General features: G+C 45.2%; 1 protein-coding gene across 1 annotated transcript in view; it reads left to right on the forward strand.

The window, feature by feature from the left end:
* The first annotated feature begins 635 nt into the window (after positions 1–635).
* The window catches only part of LOC106571916 (cadherin-like protein 26), a 52496-nt gene continuing 29506 nt past the window's right edge, over positions 636–23625 (forward strand). Inside the window, exons 1-10 of the mRNA XM_014145472.2 lie at positions 636–887; positions 16145–16216; positions 16313–16405; positions 16629–16787; positions 16886–17033; positions 17214–17386; positions 17593–17721; positions 17887–18072; positions 18380–18654; positions 20306–20451. Coding sequence (XP_014000947.1) covers positions 858–887; positions 16145–16216; positions 16313–16405; positions 16629–16787; positions 16886–17033; positions 17214–17386; positions 17593–17721; positions 17887–18072; positions 18380–18654; positions 20306–20451 — 1411 coding nt within the window. The 5' untranslated portion in view covers positions 636–857. The remainder of the gene's footprint in view (positions 888–16144; positions 16217–16312; positions 16406–16628; positions 16788–16885; positions 17034–17213; positions 17387–17592; positions 17722–17886; positions 18073–18379; positions 18655–20305; positions 20452–23625) is intronic.

A 23625-nucleotide genomic window follows, 5' to 3' on the forward strand; every position in this document is an offset into this window, starting at 1 on the left:
AGACACAGCTCAGCTGAAACATCTTTATGCCTAGAGCATAGAGCACTTTGTCGTAAATTCTGGCACCTTCTCACACCCCCAGGACACAAAGCAGGTCATTGGGTTGCCTTCTGAGAAATACTTGAGTTGCAAAGGGTTGGGGCGTGAGGAGAGGGATAGGCTGGGATAATATTTGTTAGAATTGTGTTTATAATGTGCACTGCGCCAACCCTCTGCCATCTGCAATTCTGATTAAACCTGGACACTCAACCTACTACACTTTATTGATCTAAACCTCGAATACAATACAAAATTCCAACAACAGCATCTGTATTGTCTGCAAGCCTATAAAATTCTTTCTGATTTAGACATAACCCTAGAAATCTGGGTAGTGTCTAGGATGAGTCATCTCGTACTGTAGGATGAGCATCAATAAAATATGAGAACCTGAGACCGGCAGAGAGGGTCTTACTCTGACCTCACAAACTATACCCCTCACTAAAGCCCTGGGGACTTGAGATGTGTCACATAGCAGCAACAGGTTATTAGTGGCAAACCTATACACGCACACACTAACGCATGAATGCACACACAAACACACATGCACACACGTATATACTAAACAAAGTGTAAACACCTACACTCACACACACACTCTCTCACACATACACAATCGCTCTTTCTCACGCACACACATATACTTGGTGAGGACACATATCTGGGAAAAAGGGGGAAAAAACGACTGTGTCAGATGTTCAGTGAGCCTGGAGGGATAGTGGGCTGTCCCCACATGCTGCCTGTACCAAATGTCTCAAGTACCTGTTCCACATTTGAGTTCTTGACACTTACCCAAAGGATATCAAGAGGAACGGTCCAAAATGGCGAAGGTGTCCTTTCTTCTGCTGAAGGTGAGTACAAAACCAGCTTCTACAGAATTAGCTTTGACACAATAGGTTCATTTGCATAAACGGAAACACACATATTTTACTTTCTAGTAATTTAGCAGACGCTCTTATCTAGAGAATGTGAGTGCATACTTTTTAAAATACTTTTTCATACTATATGTTGTACTGAAATATAGATCACGGAAGTGTCATGTGGGTGCAGTATGTCATGTCATAATATTAGTATGACACTGCAATTCTTTGAGTTTTTTTTCTCTCTGAACGCTGAAAGGTTATGAGTCTATCTAGCCTACCTTATAAACAATAGCACAAAATGGCTGCCAGTGGTTTTAATGACGTTCAGTCAGAGACGGTAGAGAAAACTAAACAAGCCACTCCCTTTTTCTGATTGGAGCTAAGCCACTCTGGTCTTCTTAAGTATTGCCCCCGACCCGCAGAGGCATCTCACTGGCTATATTTTTTATTAAAGTCAAAAAATGAATATAAGGGTGTCTCCCGGGTGGCGCAGCGGTCTAAGGCACTGCGTCACAGTGTTTGAGGCGTCACTACAGACCTGGGTTTGATCTCAAATGGCGTCACAACTGGCTGTGACCAGGAGTCCCACAATTGGCTCAGCGTTGTTAGGGTAGGGTTTGGCTGTGGGGGGCTTTACTTGGTTCATCGTGCTCTTGTGGCGGGCCGGGCGCCTGCAGGCTGACTTCGGTCATCAGTTGAACAATGTTTCCTCTGACACATTGGTGTTGCTGGCTTCCGGGTTAAGTGGGTGGGTGTTAAGAAGCGCGGTTTGGCAGGTCATGTTTCGGAGGACGCATGACTTGACCTTTGCTTCTCCCAAGCATGGTGGGGAGTTGCAGTGATGAGACAAGATCACAATTGGATATCACGAAATTTGGGAGAAAAAAGCGTTAAAAATAAACTGCCTAATTTATTCAATAATAATCCAATAATTATTAGCGTTCCTTATAACTATTGGATCATTTATCGGGTATCATTGTTCTTCAAGCTCTTTTTCTTTTGTGGTCTCTAACAAATGTATTTTTATGTATTATACATGTCAATTGGTTGCAGTAAATATGATCCCAACTCAATTGTTATAAATCTCACCTTGGGTTCAACCATAACAGCTTTGGACTTAAATAAATGAATGATATGTACCCATTGACAACTAAAAAATGTTGTACCCCATCTGAACTCAAAATATAAGCTTGTTTTACTCCAATGTTTGCAAACAAAGTAAATGTAAACAACCTAAACATGGTTAAAAGTCACATTTTTATATCATGGAGTCCTTGCATCCGTAGCTCTGTCTATGAATTTGAGAGTGGTTACATTTCTCCAGTCCCATCCCTCAGCTTTTTACCGAAACGGGCGGGAGAACGCTTTGTTATTTTTTCTACTGCTGATTGCTGCTTTAGATCCTCATAATACACACCCCATTGAGTTCTAAAGCCTGACTCTGAATAAACATACTTTAAGTTGTTCATTTGTGCTGCACATTTTCAATTTGACCATCCCTTTACCAAGTTTACCAACCCAAGGTGACTATCCCTTAGCTTCAAACTTTTATATTTTTTTATTTGTCATCTATAACAAATGTATATGAAATGTTTGGTGTCCATGACACATATGTATGGAATGCAACTTTGCATGGCGTATTTTCTGTGCTGTAAACAAAGTGAAGGTGTCTCGTGCCTTGTTGCTCTCTGTTTGCTGTGGTACACTGTCTGGAATCTAAATGGGTTCTTCGGCTGTCCTCATCGAAGAACCCTTTAAAGAACCCTTTTTGGTTCCAGGTAGATCTCACAGAGGTTTCTACATGGAACCTAAAAGTGTTCTACCTGGAACCAAAAAAGGTTCTATCTTGAACCAAAAAGGGTTGTCGTATAGAGCCCCAAAGTTGAGGTATTATAATACCCATAAAACCTAGCGGTCAAAGAAAAAAGGTTCCAATCACTACTCCACCATTAATTTTTCTCAAATTAGCATTTCTTTTTTGGGGGCTAAATACAGGCGAATATATTGATAAAAGCCACCTTGTCCTAGAGCTATTTAAACGGTTATCAAAACCTCACGCCAGGGTAAGCCTACTCGAAAACACAGCCCTTATTTGAAGTGTTTCTAAAAACTACTATGGGAAAAAATGAATGGTGGAAAAACGATTGGAACCATTTTCCTGTTTGACTGCTAGGTTTTATGGGTATTATGAATCATACAGTGGTACTCTATGGGGACAGCCAAAGAACCCTTTTGGAACCCTTTTTTCCAAGAGTGTAAAAGAAAAAATGGATGTAGTTTCATTACCATTACATGGCTTGCAATTTGGGCATTGTTGTCTGATTGTTTCAATATCACAGGTTTATGATAAAATAAAATTCTATTGATTATATGTGCCGAAAACAGGTGTAGACTTTACAGTGAAATAGTTACTTACGAACAATTCCCACAATGCAAAGTAAAAAATTCTGACTAATTAAAAAACTGTTGGTGGATAAATCCGGAGAAATGACAGACCACGTAAAAAACTGTTGATCACTAAATCTGACTAGAAGGACAACGTAAAAACGGTTGGCTGGTACGTCTGAGCGGTGGGCTGTGAATAACCTCTCCCATTATATACTTATAACTGATTGGTTTGGTTCTGCCCACTATAGTGCTGTCCGGTTAGAACATGATGTTGAGGCCCATACTGAACACTTTGTCAACACCACATGCTCACACACACACACGCAGACAGCTGTTTCTATTTGAGGATGTTTATATGATTGTGGTAATCCGAATGACTTGGAATCTTATTGTTGTGGAGCTATAAGACAAAAGATATGCATACATGTAAACAGTACTAGTTAAGGGTTATAACTATAAAATATACATACAGCGAGGGGAAAAGGTATTTGATCCCCTGCTGATTTTGTATGTTTGCCCAGTGACAAAGAAATGATCATTCTATAATTTTAATGGTAGGTTTATTTGAACAGTGAGAGACAAAATAACAAAAAAAATCCAGAAAAACACGTCAAACATGTTATAAAATGATTTGCATTTTAATGAGGGAAATAAGTATTTGACCCCTCTGCAAAACATGACTTAGTACTTGGTGGCAAAACCCTTGTTGGCAATCAGAGGTCAGATGTTTCTTGTAGTTGGCCACCAGGTTTGCACACATCTCAGGAGGGATTTTGTCCCACTCCTCTTTGCAGATCTTCTCCAAGTCATTTAGGTTTCGAGGCTGACGTTTGGCAACTCGAACCTTCAGCTCCCTCCACAGATTTTCTATGGGATTAAGGCCTGGAGACTGGCTAGACCACTCCAGGACCTACATGGCCCTGTCCATCGTCCCTTTAATGCGGTGAAGTTGTCCTGACCCCTTAGCAGAAAAACACCCCCAAAGCATAATGTTTCCACCTCCATGTTTGAAGGTGGGGATGGTGTTCTTGGGGTCATAAGCAACATTCCTCCTCCTCCAAACACAGCGAGTTGAATTGAAGCCAAAGAGCTGCATTTTGGTCTCATCTGACCACAACACTTTCACCCAGTTGTCCTCTGAATCATTGAGATGTTCAATGGCAAACTTCAGACGGGCATGTATATGTGCTTTCTTGAGCAGGGGGACCTTGCGGGCGCTGCAGCATTTCAGTCCTTCACGGCGTAGTGTGTTACTAATTGTTTTCTTGGTGACTATGGTCCCAACTGACTTGAGATCATTGACAAGATCCTCCCGTGTAGTTCTGGGCTGATTCCTCACCGTTCTCATGATCATTGCAACTCCACGAGGTGAGATCTTGCATGGAGCCCCAGGCCGAGGGAGATTGACAGTTCTTTTGTGTTTCTTCCATTTGCAAATAATCGCACCAACTGCTGTCACCTTCTCACCAAGCTGCTTGGCGATGGTCTTGTAGCCCATTCCAGCCTTGTGTAGGTCTACAATCTTGTCCCTGATATCCTTGGAGAGCTCTTTGGTCTTGACCATGGTGGAGAGTTTGGAATCTGATTGATTGATTGCTTCTGTGGACAGGTGTCTTTTATACAGGTAACAATCTGAGATTAGGAGCACTCCCTTTAAGAGTGTGCTCCTAATCTCAGCTCGTTACCTGTATAAAAGACACCTGGGAGCCAGAAATATTTCTGATTGAGAGGGGGTCAAATACTTATTTCCCTCATTAAAATGCAAATCAATTAAAACATTTTTGAGGTGCGGTTTTCTGGATTTTTTTGTTGTTATTCTGTCTCTCACTGTTCAAATAAACCTACCATTAAAATTATAGACTGATCATTTCTTTGTCAGTGGGCAAACGTACAAAATCAGCAGGGGATCAAATACTTTTTTCCCTCACTGTACACACTACCGTTCAAAAGTTTGGGGTCACTTAGAAATGTCCTTGTTTTTGAAAGAAAATCACATATTTTTGTCCATTAAAATAACATCAAATTGAACAGAAATACAGTGTAAACATTGATAATATTGTAAATGACTTTTGTAAGTGGAAACGGCCGATTTTTTTATGGAATATATACATAGGTGTACAGAGGCCCATTATCAGCAACCATCACTCCTGTGTTCCAATGACACGGTGTGTTAGCTAATCCAAGTTTATATTTTTAAAAGGCTAATTGATCATTAGAAAACCCTTTTGCAATTATGCTAGCACAGCTGAAAACTGTTGTTCTGATTAAAGAATCAATAAAACTGGCCTTCTTTAGATTAGTTGAGTATCTGGAGCATCTATCAAGTATCCATGTAAGACCCAAGTGCAGACCATGTTGAAGTAACTATGTTTTTTGCAGCAAACAGAGGCAAAGGTACAGGGCGGCAGGCAGGCTCAGGGCCAGGTCAGGCAAAGGTCGGAATTCCAGATAGGGGCAGAGGTACCGGATGGCAGGCGGGCTCAGGGTCAGGGGCAGGCAGAGTGCTCAGGTGGGCGGGTTCAGGACGGATAAGGGTAAAAAACCAGGGGGGTGAGAAAAACTATTTTTCTCGCCCCCCTGGTTTTTTACCCTTATCCGTCCTGAACTGGGAAAAGACAGGAGCTGACAGGACAAAACACTGGTAAGCTTGACAAACAAGATGAACAGGCAACAGACAAACAGAAAACACAGGTATAAGTACACAGGGGATAATGGGGAAGATGGGCGACACCTGGAGGGGGTGGACACAAGCACAAAGACCAGTGAAACAGATCAGGGCGTGACAGTACCCCCCCTTCCCCTCTAGGGGTGCCACCTGGCATCCTACCTGGGCGCATACCTGGTTGACCGGGGTTCCGGCAGAAGTCGGCGATGAGGGCTGGGTCCAGGATGTACCTAGCAGGGACCCAGCACCTCTCCTCCGGGCCATAACCCTCCTAGTCAACCAGGTACTGAAAAACCCTGCCCTGTGGTCGAACCCTCAGGACACGTCTCACCGTGTATGCCGGATGGCCATCGATGACACGTGGAGGAGGGGTGGGCCTGGAAATGGAAGACAAAGGACTGTGAGAAACGGGCTTAATACGGGATACATGAAAGGTGGGGTATATATACGAAGGGTACGGGGCAACAGAAGATGAACAGCAGAGGGACTAATAATTCTAGAGATGGGAAATGGGCCAATAAACCGGGGGGAGAGCTTGCGGGATTCCACCAGGAGGGGCAGATCCCGGGTGGATAGCCATACCTTCTGCCCGTAACGATACCGGGGAGCCTTGATGATACCGGCGATCCACTTGTCGTCAATACCTGGAGGTGGTCTTGAGGAAGACCGACCAGGCTCTCCTCCAGGTACGACAACAGTGGCGGACAAACATCTGGGCAGAAGGTATGCCGACCTCTTCCTGCTCAGGGAAGAGTGTGGGCTGATACCCCAGGGAACACTCGAACGGTGATAGGCATGTGGTAGAGCAGGAAAGGGAGTTGCGGGCGTGTTCCACCCAGACCGCCTGATGGCTCCAGGTGGTGGGGTTGGCGGAGACCAGGCAGCGCAGGGTGGTTTCCAGGTCCTGGTTGGCTCACTCCGGCTGGCCGTTGAACTGCTGGTGGAACCCATAGGATAAGCTGGCCGACGACCCAATGAGGGTGCATAACTCCTTCCAGAACTGGTACGAGAACTGAGGACCCCGGTCGGAGACCATGTCCAGGGGCAGTCCATGGGTCCGGAAAACGTGCTGCACCATGACCTGGGCCGTCTCCTTGGCAGAGGTGGGGGACAAGCAGAGGTTGGAGGAGACCAGCTGGAGCTTGCCGAGGAGTCTTGTTCTGTGCACAAACTGTGCAAGTGGCGACGAATGCGGACACGTCCGGGATCATGGTAGGCCAGGGTCCAGGTCCGACGGGCGACCAGGTGACAGAGCAGCCTGGAGGAGTGGGCCCACTCCAGGACCACGGAGTGGACGGTGTCAGGAACCAACATCTGTTTTTTTGCTTGGAACGCTGTGCCTCACGGACCTGCTTCCCTATTCCCCAGCGTGTCGTCGCCAGGCATGAGGTGGGAAGGATGGTCTCGGGTTCCGAGGTAGTAGTCCTGGGGCTGTAGTCGTGGAACAGGGCATCCGGCTTGACATTCTTGGAACCTGGGCGGTATGAGAGGGAAAAGTTTAACCGTGTGACAGCAGGGCTCATCTGGCTTGCCTGAACTTGAGGCTCTTGGTCGGTGCGGAGATACTCCAGGTTCTTGTGGTCAGTCCACATGATGAATGGATGTTCCGCCCCCTCCAGCCAGTGCCTCCATTCCTCCAACGCCATCTTCACCGTGAGAAGCTCCTGATTCCCACATCGTAGTTTCTTTCCATGGCGTTGAGACGATGGGAGAAGACGGATCTTGAGGTCGAGGGCAGCCCCCACTTCGACGTCCGAAAGCATCGGCCTCCACCAAGATGGGTCTGTATGAACCAGGATGGGAGCTGTGGTGAAGCAATATTTGAGATCCCGGAACGCCCGGTCAGTAGCTGGGGACGTGAACGGAACCTTGGGCGAGGTGAGTGCTGACAGGGGGGAAGCCAGGGTGCTGTTTGAGTGGTAGCGAGTAACGGTTCTTAACTTCCCTGGGCTAGGTGGGACGCTTGCGTCCCACCTAGTCAACAGCCAGTGGAATCGCGTGGCGCGAAATACAAATACCTCAAAAATGCTATAACTTCAATTTCTCAAACATATGACTATTTTACACCATTTTAAAACCTGTTGGGGCTACAGGTTAGCAATGAACCCCGAGTCGGGATTGCTAACAAGGCTGGAAATTCAAAACATCAAAAATCTAATAATTTCAATTTCTCAAACAATCAACTATTTTACACAATTTAAAAGATAAACATCTCCTTAATCTAACCACATTGTTCGATTTTCAAAGAGGCTTTACGGCAAAAGCATAAAGTTAGATTATGTTAGGACAGTACATAGCCACAAAAGTACAAACATCCATTTTCAATTCAAGGTCAGGCGTCACCAAAAGCAGAAACCAGCTAGAATTATGCACTAACCTTTGTCAATCTCCATCAGATGACACTCCTAGGACATTATGTTATACAATACATGCATTTTTTGTTCCATCAAGTTCATATTTATATCCAAAAACAGCATTTTACAGTAGCGTGAAATTCAGATTTTTTCTTCTCTGAAATGCTTCCGGTGAACATAACAAAATTACTATTCGAAAACATTGGTAAATTATAATATTGTCATTCAAAGAATAATATATTATCATCTCGTAATTGCTACCGAATGGCCAGATCTCAAAATAACTTTACTGGGAAATCACATTTTGCAATAAACGGGGTGCTATGCTAAGAACAATAAGCTATGCTATACAGTTAGCATCATCTAATATCGATAATAACATTGTAAATATCCCCTTACCTTTGATTATCTCCATCAGAAGGCACTGCCAGGATTTCCCAGGTCCGGAACAAATGTGGTTTCTTTTGACAAAGTTCATAATTTATGTCCAAATAACAACAAGTAGTTAGCGTTCATTATGCTCCCACAAAACGTGGTGGGGGGGGGGTGTAAAATCACGCCGAAAAGCTAAAAAAAACTAGTAAATAATCTATTTACGTTCGTTCAAACATGTCAAACGTTGCTTAGCATTAATCTTTTGGTCCATTTTTAACGTTAAACATCAGTAATATTTTCACACAACCTATCCTATGTCTAGATAAACAATGATGACAAACTCACGCTTCTCACATTTATGCGCAGGCGCAAAAAAATGAAGTGATGACATGTCAACTTCCTTGCATTCTAATTTGCTCTCTGTTTATCATAGACGCTTCAAACAACTTTATAAAGATCGTTGACATCTAGTGGAAGCCGTCGGTGTTGCGAAATGAATCCTTTCTCACTATGGTATCTATAAAACAATGACACTAAATAGTACAGTCACAAAATTCACATTTTTTTAAATCTATTTTTCACAGGTTTTTGCCTGCAATATGAGTTTTGTTATACTTACAGACACCATTCAAACTGTTTTAGAAAATTCAGTGTTTTCTATCCGAATGTGTTAATAATATGCATATCCTAGCTTCTGAGTTGGTGTAGGAGGCAGTTAAAAATGGGCACATATTTTTTTCAAAATTTCTCAATACTGCCCCCGAGCCCCAACAGGTTAAAAACAAGACTCTCGTTAATCTAACCACATTGTCCGATTTCAAAAAGGCTTTACAGCGAAAGCAAAACATTAGATTATGTCAAGAGAGTACCCTGCCAAAAATAATCACACAGCCATTTTCAAAGCAAGCATATATGTCACAAAAACCAAAACCACAGCTAAATGCAGCACTAACCTTTGATGATCTTCATCAGATGACACTCCTAGGACATTATGTTATACAATACATGCATGTTTTGTTCAATCAAGTTCATATTTATATCAAAAACCAGCTTTTTACATTAGCATGTGATGTTCAGAACTAGCATATCCACCGCAAACTTCCGGTGAATTGACTAAATTACTCATGATTAACGTTCACAAAATACATAACAATTATTTTAAGAATTATAGATACAGAACACATTTATGCAATCGCGGTGTCAGATTTTAAAATAGCTTTTCAGCGAAAGCACATTTTGCAATATTCTGAGTACATAGCCCGGCCATCACGGCTAGCTAATTTGACACCCACCAAGTTTGGCCCTCACCAAACTCAGATTTACTATAAGAACAATTGGATTACCTTTGCTGTTCTTCGTCAGAATGCACTCACAGGACTTCTACTTCAACAACAAATGTTGTTTTGGTTCCAAATAATCCATAGTTATATTCAAATACCTCCGTTTTGTTTGTGCGTTCAGGACCACTATCCGAAGGGTGACGCATGAGCGCATTTCGTGACAAAAAATGTAAAAATATTCCATTACCGTACTTCGAAGCATGTCAAACGCTGTTTAAAATAATTTTTTATGCTATTTTTCTCGTAAAATAGCGATAATATTCCAACCGGGCGACGTTGTATTCATTCAAAGGCTGAAAGAAAAAAAAGGAGAATTCTCATGAACGCGCTTCTCAGTCTCACTGTTCCCAGGCTGACCACTCACAAACAGAGCTGCTGTACTTCGCCCAGAGACTGCAGACACCCCATTACACTTTCTGGCACCTTCTGAGAGCCAATGGAAGCCTTAGAAAATGTCACGTTACAGCAGAGATGCTGTATTTTCATTAGAGATGCAACTGAAGGACAACAAATTGTCAGACAGACAGACATCTTCTCAGGTTTTGGCCTGCCATATGAGTTCTGTTATACTTACAGACACAATTCAAACAGTTTTAGAAACTTTAGAGTGTTTTCTATCCAAATATACTAATTATATGCATATTCTCGTTTCTGGGCAAGAGTAGTAACCAGTTTAAATCGGGTACGTTTTTTATCCAGCCATGCAAATACTGCCCCCTAGCCCCAACAGGTTAACCGTAATGTCGTTGAGTCCCGGATAGTCAATGCACGGGCGCATGGTCTTGTCCTTTTTCTCCAAGAAGAAGAAGCCTGAGCCGGCGAGAGAGGAAGAGGGATGGATAAATCCAGCAGCTAGGGAGTCCCCAATTTAGGTATCCATAGCCTTGGTCTCCGGTCCCGACAGAGAGTACAGACGTTCTCGGGCGGCGTGGTGCTAGTGAGATGGCGTTGCAGAAGGGCTCCAACCCATTACCACGGGAATCAGAGGGGACTTGATGAGCAGGAACTGGATAGACTGGTTCCCTGACACCCGTAGGTGGATGGGAGTGGTGTTGTGGGTGACTTGGCATACAGAGCGCCCGGCCAACGCTCTAACGTCGATGGGAGTGGAGAGGGTCTGAGTGGGGATGTTCAGCTCGGACGCCAGGGTAGCGTCCAAAAAACTCTCGTCGGCCCCAGAGTCAATGAGAACCTGGAGAGATTTGGACTGGCCTCCCCACAGCAGAATGGCATGAAAAGGGGTGTGAGCAGGGGAAGCAGGAACATTCTCCATATGGCCCACCAGAGTCCTTGCTCTTATCGGTGAGCCTGGCTTCTTTAAAGACAAGAGGACACAAAATGGACAAGAGTCCCGCAATACAGACAACTCTTCGTGTCAATTCCGTAGTACCGTTCTGCTGGCGACAGCCCAGCTCTGCCTAGTGGCATAGGCTTAGGAAGCGGTGACTCAGCCGTCTTCGGCAGCCCTCGTGGCAGGTCGGGAAGCCTCTGGTCCTCTCGGCAAAGAGACCGTCGGGAGCTTCTGGGTTGGCAAGGTGGGATTCCTGGGCGTGCTAGCACAATCCAATTTCCTCTCCCTCCGTCGTTCCCGCAATTGCCTCCGGGCAGCTTATCTCCCGGAGAACAGGGCGTGAAAATCCTTCTTCACCTCTGTCACGAATCCCTCCAGACTAATGCATATGGCCGGCTGCTGTTCCCATACAGCAGTAGCCCAGGTGAGAGCCCTGCCGGACATCAGCGTGATGAGGTAGGCTATCTTGGATCGGTCCAAGGGGAAGGAGGAGGGCTGAAGCTCGAATACGAGGGCACACTGAGCTAGGAATGCCTGACAGGTACTCAGCTCTCTATGGAATCGTTACGGAGGAGGTAAGCGGAGCTCCAGAGAAGATGGAGTGACCGTTGAGATGGCGCTGCTAGCAGCTGAATTGCTGAGAAGCTGTGGGGTTACCACTATGGTAGGCGGCCTCCCTGACAACCTGTGGAATTGCTCCAGCAAACTGTCCACCGCTCAGTCATGGTGTTCTGCCAATGTTTGGACCCCCTCCGCAAGGCCATGAATCAATTACTCATGCATACCTATGGTGGCTCCCTGGGAAGAGATGACGTTGCACAGCGGGCCTGGGTCTGCTGGGTCAGTCATGGCCAGTTCGTACTATCACAATATCCAGGTAAGACCCAGGACAACAAGCTCTGTGATCAAGACAAAGGAGCTGATCGTGGACTACAGGAAAAGGCAGGCTGAACAGGTCCCCATTAACATCGACGGGGCTGTAGTGGAGCAGGTTGAGAGTTTCAAGTTCCTTGGTGTCCACATCACCAACGAACTATCATGGTCCAAACATACCAAGACAGTCATGAAGAGGGCACGACAAAACCTTTTCCCCCTCGGGAGACTGAAAAGATTTGGCATGGGTCCCCAGATCCTCAAAAGGTTCTACAGCTGCACCATCGAGAGCATCCTGACCAGTTGCATCACCGCCTGGTATGGCAACTGCTCGGCATCTGACCGCAAGGTGCTACATCTGACCATAAGGCCCCCCCCCCCTCCCCCTTGTACATTGCTGCTACTCGCTGTTTGTTTGTTACCTATGCATAGTCACTTCGCCCCTACCTACATGTACAGATTACCTCAACTAGCCTGTACCCCTGCACACTGACTCAGTACCGGTGCCCCCTGTTTATAGACTCGTTATTTTGTTCTTATTGTGTTAGGGGGATAATGGGGAAGATGGGCAACACCTGGAGGGGGGTGGAGACAAGCACTGGACTTCTAGGCAGAGTTGCAAAGAAAAAGCCATATTTCAGACTGGCCAATGAAAAGAAAAGATTAAGATGGGCAAAATAACACAGCCACTGGACAGAAGAACTCTGCCTAGAAAGCCAGCATCCCGGAGTCACCTCTTCACTGTTGACGTTGCGACTGGTGTTTTGCGGGTACTATTTAATGAAGCTGCCAGTTGAGGACTTGTGAGGTGTCTGTTTCTCAAACTAGACACTCTAATGTACTTGTCCTCTTGCTCAGTTGTGCACCGGGGCCTCCCACTCTTCTTTCTATTCTGGTTAGAGCCAGTTTGCGCTTTTCTGTGAAGGGAGTAGTACACAGCGTTGTACGAGATCTTCAGTTTCTTGGCAATTTCTCAAATGGAATAAACTTCATTTCTCAGGACAAGAATAGACTGACGAGTTTCAGGAGAGAGCTCTTTGTTTCTGGCCATATTGAGCCTGTAATCGAACCCACAAATGCTGATGCTCCAGATACTCAACTAGTCTAAACAAGGCCAGTTTTATTGCTTCTTTAATCAGGACAACAGTTTCCAGCTGTGCTAACATAATTGCAAAAGGGTTTTCTGATGGTCAATTAGCCTTTTAAAATTATTAACTTGGTTGCTGATAATGGTCCTCTGTATGCATATGTAGATATTCCATAAAAGAAATCTGCTGTTTCCAGCTTCAATAGTCATTCACAACATTAACAAAGTCTACACCATATTTCTGATTAGTTTGATGTAATTTTAATGGACATAAATGTTGCTTTTCTTTCAAAAACAAGGACATTTCTAAGTGACCCAAACTGTTGAACAGTAGTGCATGTATAAATGGCAAATGGCATTATACTTAAAACATGTCTTTAAAGGGTTATAAACATTAGCATCACTTAAAAACTTAAACATTCAGTTCTTGGAGGGAGAGAGAAACTAATTACTTAGATTGACAAAGGGTCAAGATTTATGGCACCCTCTTCTCCAGCCTTGTGTGAGAATCAGCCAGGCTGAGACCATATCAGATCTGGCCTGGCGCCACAGGGTCGTAAATTAATCTGTGCATGCTGAAGAGCTGTCTGGGATGACTCTAGAAGCTCGCCCATTGCAGCGCAATAAAACACCTTAATAAGGCCACTATGGAAAACGTTGTGTTAGCGTGTGCATGCAAAAGACCATGTTTACCAATACATCTAAATAAAAAAAATAAAAATAAAACCACTTCTGCAAAAGTACTTGTGCAACCAATGCAATAATAACATTACGGAAGTACGGAATAATACTACATAAGATAAACAGTAAGCAAAGCAGTATTGGCAACTCTAACATTAAAGTATACGAACAGCCATACAGTAGGACTGTCACGCCCTGACCTGAGAGAGACGGTTTATTTCTCTATTTTGTTAGGTCAGGATGTGGGGGGGGGGCATTCTATGTTTTGTATTTCTTTTTTTGGGGCTGAGTATGGTTCCTAATCAGAGGCAGCTGTCTATCGTTGTCTCTGATTAGGAATCATACTTAGGCAGCCTTTTCCCACCTGTGTTTGTGGGTAGTTGTTTTCTGTTTAGTTTTCTGTACCTGACAGAACTGTGCGCTTTCGTTTTCCCTTTGTTATTTTTGTTCGAGTGTTTGTTTGATTCTAATAAAAGATCATGAACACGTGCCACGCTGCATCTTGGTCCCCTCATTACGACAGCCGTTACAGAACTACCCACCACAACTGGATCAAGCAGCGTGCCCGGGAGGAGATGGATTCCTGGTCTCTGGAGGAGTTGCGAGAGAGGATAGACTGGACTTGGGGGCAAGTATTGGAGAGATACAGAAGCCTGCCGGGGAAGCACGAGAGGCAGCCCCAAAAAAGTTTTTGGGGGGCACACGGGTAGATTGGCGGAGTCAGGGTTGAGACCTGAGCCAACTCCCCGTGCTTATCGTGGTGAGCATGTGTCTGCTCCTCGCACTCTCCCTCCAGTGCGCCTCCACAGCCCAGTACGTCCTGTGCCTGCTCCTCGCACTCTCCCTCCAGTGCGCCTCCACGGCCCAGTATACCCTGTGCTAGCTCTGCGCACCCGTTCTCCAGTGCGTCTCCCCAGTCCGGTGAGACCTGTTCCAGCTCCACGAAAGAAGCCTCCAGTGATGATCTATGGTCCGAAGCCTCCAGTGATGATCCATGGCATGAAGCCTCCAGTGATGAACCATGGCCCGGAGCCTGTAGGGATAATCCATGGCACGAAGCCTCCATGGCACGAAGCCTCCACTGTCATGCCCTGACCTGAGAGAATTGGTTTATTTCTCTATTTTGTTAGGTCAGGGTGTGGGGTGGGAATTCTATGTTTTGTATTTCTTAGTTTTGGGCCTAGTATGGTTTCTATTCAGAGGCAGCTGTCTATCGTTGTCTCTAATTAGGAATCATACTTAGGCAGCCTTTTCCCACCTGTGTTTGTGGGTAGTTGTTTTCTGTACCTGACAGAATTGTGCGCTTTCGTTTTCCCTTTGTTATTTTTGTTCGAGTGTTTGTTTGATTCTAATAAAAGATCATGAACACGTGCCACGCTGCATGTTGGTCCCCTCATTACGACAGCCGTTACAAGGACATATGGCTGAAACGTATCAAAGTAACATGAAGTGAATGACCTATTATTACACAGCATGTAAAACCCCCCTGCAACTTACATTTCGATGCACGACCCTACATTCAGACATTCATGTTACTGTCGACAATATTAAGTCATCCGAAACATGCTTCTTCTCCCTTCGGACTACGATAACACTCTGACCTGAGTGGGCCGGTGCAGTGGGCGGGTGCAGTGTCCAGATGAGCATTTCCAAGTGTTCTGATTGGTTGGGAATGGCAGGACTATGATCAGTGAGGGATAACTTAGGTAGGTTAAATAAAGGTGGAATATTTTTTATTTTTTTTAAGTAGGCTGAGCAGCCAAACTAACGGGACATAAGAGAAACTGAAGGGACCTTGAGGGGAAGTTAGGTAGAGGAGAGGAGCAGTGTGGCCTTTCTTACAATAATAGTTACAGTGTTCAGTTAATCATGCAATGTGTTTGCATAGCAACTTTCTGGCTTGCGAGACTAATACAGACAATACACCGAATGGCAATGTCTTCTATCTTACACGGCTCCATACAATCATCCCCTGCTGCATATAATGTACTTCCCACCATCATCATTACTGATCATGCACGCCACATACACGCATGCCATTATACAGTACATCCAAACTCTCCCACTATCATGATGGCTCCCACAGGTCTGTCACCTGCAATGATTCGCACCTTCATCTTTATGTATTTTTACTACACACACCTGTGAATATATTCTCTCTAATTGCATGTTTGCACTCTTATGTCATCAGGTCTCCATGATGGTTGCATTAGCACTGGCACATGATACTGGCAACTATACACTGAACAAGCGGGAAAAGAGGGTATGTCATGGGTATTTCCAGAAATTAAAATACATTTGAGTTTAAAAACACAGGTACAATGACCCTCTTCCCCTCACCTTCTCTGATTTCCTAAAGGAGCTGCTGCTGCGTTCCAAAAGAAGGTGGGTCCTATCCACAATTGAGCTAGTGGAGGAGGACCCTGGACCTTTCCCTAAATTCGCCACACAGGTAAAAACATCAAACAGCAACAAACAAGACAAATCTGTCTACACATGCAACCTCAGTAAAGGTATAAAACCATTGGGCCCATAAATAGTATATAATCATTCAAGAGAAGAACAGTTCCAACATAACTCTGTAGTAAGCTTCACTGTGAACCCTCTACCGCTCTCGGGCTTCTCCCTAAACCAGACCCAGTGTTCATAGCCCTGAAAACTGGTCATCTTTCCAGATGTTCAACGATAAAACAGCTCTTTTCAAAAGTCATCAGTTCCGTTTATCTGGAACTGGAGTGAACGAGGAACCAGTGGGCGTGTTCTCCATTGACGACAATGACGGAGTGGTGTACGTACACAAGCCTATCGACAGGGAGACATACCCCTTCTTTCATGTAAGCATCAACAGACAAAGACAGATGGACGGACAGAAGCTAAACAGACAGACAAAACGGAATACCTAAACATAACAGTAATGTATTATTTCCCACAGATTATGTTTGACATCATCGACAAGGTGACTGGTAAGTCTGTGGACAAGACTCTGGCGTTCGACGTGGCGATTACGGACATCAATGACAACGCCCCTTACTTTGCAAACCCTGTCATGAAAGCCAGTGTAAAAGAGAACATGCCAGAGGGTCAGTACACGCAAAGGCTGTAAATCATGTGCCTATATATAAAGTATACTTAGCTAGACTGTTCGCCCAAGAACCAGGCAGTTGTTGCATTTGGCTGAGAAATTAAGTGGCAAGTGGCTGCTCTTTCTTGATCGTAGAGAACATGTAAAGGGGAACTCATTTCCCTCCCCCCTGTATCAGGGTATCTGCCAGTGCCTCTGACAGCCATGGACATGGATCAGGTGAACACACAGAACTCCAACATCAGTATCAGGTTGTTGTCTCAGGAGCCAGCCGAGCCCAAGATCAAACTGAAGCAGGTGGAGGGCACCAAGATGAGCCAGCTCACCTTCACCGGCTGCTTTGACTATGACGTAAGGCTCCACTATGACACATACACACACATCATTACATACAGCATGTGCAAACACACACAATTGATGCACACACACACACACACACACACACACACACACACACACACACACACACACACACACACACACACACACACACACAAAATCAATAACTTTATGTAAAATGGTGGATCAATATTTCATTTATTTTGTTGTTCACATAGAAAGTAAAGATGTATAAAGTGGTTGTTGAAGCTCAGGATCATGGGATACCAGCCCTGTCCTCAACTGCAGTGGTCAACCTCCACATAATGGACTCCAACACTCACCAGCCAGTGTTCAAAAACAAGACCGTAAGTTCCAAGTTGATTGATTGATTGACTGGTTGATTGATTGATTGGTTCAATGATTGACTGGTTGATTGGTTGTTTGATCAATTGAATAATTGATCGATTGATTGAAAATGTCTTTATTGATTTTTGAAGCACAAATACTTACTTTACTGTCTTTTTTCGCAGTACGATACTCACATAATGGAGATGGAATCCAATAAAGAGATACTCCGAGTGGCTGTGACTGATGCAGACACCCCCAACACCCCCGCATGGCGAGCCGTTTACTCCATTGTGATGGGGAACGAGGAAGGAAACTATAAGATCGAGACCGACCCCAAGACCAATGAGGGTATACTGACTGTCATCAAGGTGAGTCTGTTTGACCTTATGACCTTACATGAGTAGGCCAACAACGTTCTGAGCATGAACATCACTTAGTCAGTCCCTCCAGGATTTCGCAGTTTTTTTGTGATACACTAGTTGCATTCTGAAATGCTTGATTTTGCTGCTGCAATAAAAAAAAAGTCACGAAAATGTGCTCACAAGGGAAAACATCTTGTTACTTGATTGATCCATTTTATGTAGAAAAAGCGCAGTAATTGGTTAGAATTGCGAGCCCTCTTTTTGTAGTGTTGTGATTGAACAGTTATTGTGATGATTTGACTGTTTTTCTCAGGGGAAGGATTTTGAGAAGACAACGTTGACCAATGTTCAGATCTCCGTGGAGAACGAGGAGCCTTTGTTTGTGTGTAGCTCCGGCGGGGCCATGTCCCATGCTAAGACCTTGACCCCCCAGACAGTCAACGTGACTGTGAAGGTGATTGACGTGAACGACCCCCCGGTGTTTGACAATAAAGTGACAGACGTGTATGGAAAGGAAGAGCAGGAGGTGGGAAAGGTGCTGTACAAACCCAAAGTAACTGACGTTGACTCAGATATGGATAAAATCAGGTGGGTGGCATAACATGTTGTGCCTCAGAAACATTATGATGATTCTTCATTCACCTAGGTTGTGATACTGATTCCCGCAACTTACAATATATATATATATATATATATATACAAAAGTTTGTGGACACCCCTTTAAATTAGTGGATTCGGCAATTTCAGCCACACCATTGCAGACAGGTGTATAAAATTGAGCACAAAGCCATGCAATCTCCATAGACAAACAATGGCAGTAGAATGGCCTTACTGAAGAGCACAGTGACTTTCAACAAGGCACCATCGTAGGATGCCACCTTTCCAACAAGTCAGTTCATCAAATTTCTGCCCTGCTAGAGCTGTAAGTGCTGTTATTGTGAAGTGGAATCGTCTAGGAGCAACAACAGCTCAGCCACGAAGTGGTAGGCCACAAAAGCTCACAGAACGGGACGGCCGAGTGCACGTAGCGCATAAAAATCATCTGTTCTCAGCTGCATCACTCACTACCGAGTTCCAAACTGCCTCTGGAAGCAATGTCAGCACAAGAACAGTTCGTCGGGAGCTTCATGAAAGGGGTTTCCATGGCCGAGCTGCCGGACATAAGCCTAAAATCACAATACACAATGCCAAGCATCGGCTGGAGTGGTGTAAAGCTCGCCCCCATTGGACTCGGGGTGGCAGCGTAGCCTAGTGGTTAGAGCATTGGACTAGTAACCTGAAGGTTGCAAGTTCAAATCCCTGAGCTGACAAGGTACAAATCTGTTGTTCTGCCCCTGAACAAGGCAGTTAATCCATTGTTCATAGGCTGTCATTGAAAATAAGACTTTGCTCTTAACTGACTTGCCTAATTAAATAAAGATTTTTAAAAAAATGGTAATGTGCTCTCTGGAGTGATGCTTCACTGTCTGATGGATGAATCTGGGTTTGGTGGATGCCAGGAGAACACTACCTGCCCCAATGTGTAGTGCAAACTGTAATGTTTGGTGGAGGATAATAATGGTCTGGGACTGTTTTTCATGGTTCAAGCTAGGCCCCTTAGTTCCAGTGAAGGGAAATCTTAACGCTACAGCATCCAATGATATTCTAGACGATTCTGTGCTTCCAACTTTGAGGCAACAGTTTGGGGAAGGCCCTTTCCTGTTTCAGCATGACAATGCCCCCATGCACAAAGTGAGGTCCATACTGAAATGGTTTGTTGAGATCGGTGTGGAAGAACTTGACTGGTCTGCACAGAGCCCTGACCTCAACCCCATCGAACACCTTTGGGAGTAATTAAAACTGTGACTGCGAGCCAGGCCTAAACGCCCAACATCAGCGCCGACCTCACTAATAATGCTCTTGTGGCTGAATGGAAGCATGTCCCCGCAATGTTCCAACATTTAGTGGAAAGCCTTGCCAGAAGAGTGGAGACTGTTATAGCAGCAAAGGGGGAACCAAATCCATATTAATGCCCATGATTTTGTAATGTTTGACAAGCAGGTGTCCACATACTTTTGGTCATGTAGTGTATAGTGAAATTGTGTGTTCACATTAAGCATCTGCACATTATTTGAAGCCTTTGTTTTATTTGAGTTGGTTTCACCATTATTACTTATGACAGTATAGAAAAGCCATGTGTTAACCTGTCTGTCTGTCTGTCTGCCTGTCTGTCCATCTTTCCTCTCCATGTCCTGACCAGGTATGAGTTAGCTGAGGACCCAGCAGGCTGGTTCACCATAGATCCCAAGACAGGAGAGGTTACTACAGTGAAGAAGATGGACCGGGAGTCACCTTACGTCAATAAAGACAACATCTACACTATCCTAATCCAAGCTATAGACAACGGTTAGTGTGTATGTGTGCATGTGTTTGTGTGTGTTCTTGCATGCAGCTGTGTGTGTACGTACAGTTGAAGTCGGAAGTTTACATACACTTAGGTTGGAGTCATTAAAACTTGTTTTTCAACCACTCCACAAATTTCTTGTTAACAAACTATAGTTTTGGCAAGTCGGTTAGGACATCTACTTTGTGCATGACATGAGTCATTTTTCCAACAATTATTTACAGACAGATTATTTCACTTATAATTCACTGTATCACAGTGGGTCAGAAGTTTACATACAGTAAGTTGACTGTGCCTTTAAACAGCTTGGAAAATTCCAGAAAATGATGTCATGGCTTTAGAAGCTTCTGATAGGCTAATTGACATTATTTGAGTCAATTGGAGGTGTACCTTTGAATGTATTTCAAGGTCTACCTTCAAACTCAGTGCCTCTTTGCTTGACATCATGGGAAAATCAAAAGAAATCAGTCAAGACTTCAGAAAAAAAATTTCAGACCTATACAAGTCTGGTTAATCCTTGGAAGCAATTTACAAATGCCTGAAGGTACCACGTTCATCTGTACAAACAATAGTACGCAAGTGTAAAGACGATTTGTGTCACGACTTCTGCCGAAGTCGATGCCCCTCCTTGTTCGGGTGGTGCTCGGCGGTCGACGTCACCGGTCTTCTAGCCATCATTGATCCATTTTTCATTTTCCATTGGTTTTGTCTTGTCTTCCTACACACCTGGTTCCAATCCCATTAATTACATGCTGTGTATTTAACCCTCTGTTTCCCCTCATGTCCTTGTCAGAGATTGTTTGTGGTTATGTGTTCGTGTATTTTGTATAGGTGTGTGACGGTTATGTTTACCCATGTTTATTTTTATGTACGTTGGTTTCTTGGAGTTTGTTTTATATAATAATTAAACTACTTCAGTTACACCAAGTTGGTTTCACCTGCGCCTGACTTCCCTGCCACCTACACACATGACAATGACAGAATCTCCGACCAAAATTATGAAGTCAGCAGGAGAGGATACCCCGGACATGGAGGTGGAGGAGCGCGTCCAGGAGCAGGCAAAGAAGCTTCACCATCTGTGCGCCGCCCTGGATCACGTTGTCCAGAATATGGACCGCTGGGAGAGACAGGGAGTTCTTCCAGCGCCTCCACCAGCCCAACCGGGGTCTATACTGAGCGTCCCTTCTCAACCTGAACCCGGTGGAATCCGTATATCCATGCCTCAGGGGTACGACGGAAATACTGCCGGCTGCCAGGGTTTCCTCCTCCAATTATACCTGGCCACGGTCCACCCAGGGCTCTCCCGTGCCTCACCGGGAGAGCCCTGAAATGGGCCAGCGCAGGGTGTGGAGGAGGAGATGCGGCGTTGGACCATTATGAGGAGTTCACCCGCCGTTTCCGGGCAGTCTTCGACCACCCACCCGAGGGCAAAGCGGCGGGTGAGCGCCTCTACCATATGAGGCAGGAGACGAGGAGCATCCAGGATTTTGCCCTGAGTTCAGGACCCTGGCAGCTGGTGCGGGATGGAATCACGAGACCCTGATCGACCATTACCGCTGCAGTCTGCGTGAGAACGTCCGTCGGGAGCTGGCCTGCAGAGACATCACCCTCACCTTCGACCAGCTGGTGGATCTGTACATCCGGCTGGACAACTTGCTGGCTGCTCGCGGATGTCCAGATGGGGATCTGGTGGTTCCATCCTCCCGCACCCCCTCTCCTATACCCAGGGAGCTGGGAGGGAGGGTGCACAGGGAGACTGGAGGGGGTTCCCACTCGTGCACCATCTGTAACCGCAGAGGTCACATTGCTGGTCGGTGACGGGTAGGTTCTTCTGGGAATCGAGGTAGCAGGCAGGGCGCTCTGGCGCCACCCCAGGTGAGTAGGCACCATTCTCATCCAGAGCCCTCTGTTGCCCATATATTTGTGTCTGTCACTTTTCCTGATTTTTCCCTGCGTTCCCAGCATAAGGCGCTAGTAGATTCAGGCGCGGCTGGGAATTTTATTGATCAAGCGTTTGCTCATAGTTTAGGGATCCCCATTGTACCCGTGAATGTGCCTTTCCCCGTTCACACATTAGATAGTCGACCATTAGGGTAAGGGTTTATCAGGGAGGCCACAGCTCCTTTGAGTATGGTGACGCAGGGGGGTCACAAGGAAAAAATGTGTATTTTCCTTATTGACACTCCTGCATATCCCGTGGTGCTGGGTCTACATTGGTTAACTTGTCATAACCCCTTTTTCTTGGCCACAGAGGGCTCTCACGGGGTGGTTGCGAGAGTGCTCAGGTAGGTGTGTAGGGGTTTCCGTTGGTGCTACTACGGAGGAAAGTCCAGACCAGGTCTCCATCGTGCACATTCCCCCCGAATATGCCAATTGGCTCTCGCCTTCTGTAAAAAGAAGGCGACTCAATTACCACCCCATCGACAGGGGGATTGTGCGATATATCTCATGGTGGACGCTGCACTTCCCAGGAGTCACGTGTATCCCTGTTGTAAGCGGAGACGTTGGCTATGGAGACATTTGTCTCCGAATCCCTGCGTCAGGGGTACATTCGGTCCTCCATTTCACCCGTCTCCTCGAGTTTCTTTTTTGTGAAGAAGAAGGATGGAGGTCTGCGCACGTGCATTGATTATTACAAGTCTGGTTCATCCTTGGGAGCAATTTCCAAATGCCTGAAGGTACCACGTTCATCTATACAAACAATAGTACCTAAGTATAAACACCATGGGACCACGCAGCCGTCATACCGCTCTGTCTCCTAGAGATGAACATACTTTGGTGTGAAAAGTGCAAATCAATCCCAGAACAACAGCAAAGGACCTTGTGAAGATCTGGAGGAAACAGGTACAAAAATATCTATATCCACAGTAAATCGAGTCCTATATTGACATAACCTGAAAGGCCTTGTCAGACTACGGTTTGCAACTGCACATATGGACAAAGATTGTACTTTTTAGAGAAATGTTCTCTGGTCTGATGAAACAAAAATATGGCCAGAAAAATATGGCCAGAATGACCATCGTTATGTTTGGAGGAAAAAGGGGGAGGCTTGCAAGTCGAAGAACACCATCCCAACCGTGAAGCACTGGGGTGGCAGCCTCATGTTGAGGGGGTGCTTTGCTGCAGGAGGGACTGGTGCACTTCACAAAATAGGTGGCATCATGAGGTAGGAAAAT

Source organism: Salmo salar, chromosome ssa15, assembly GCF_905237065.1.
Source record: "Salmo salar chromosome ssa15, Ssal_v3.1, whole genome shotgun sequence".
NCBI classification, from domain to species: Eukaryota; Metazoa; Chordata; class Actinopteri; order Salmoniformes; family Salmonidae; genus Salmo; species Salmo salar.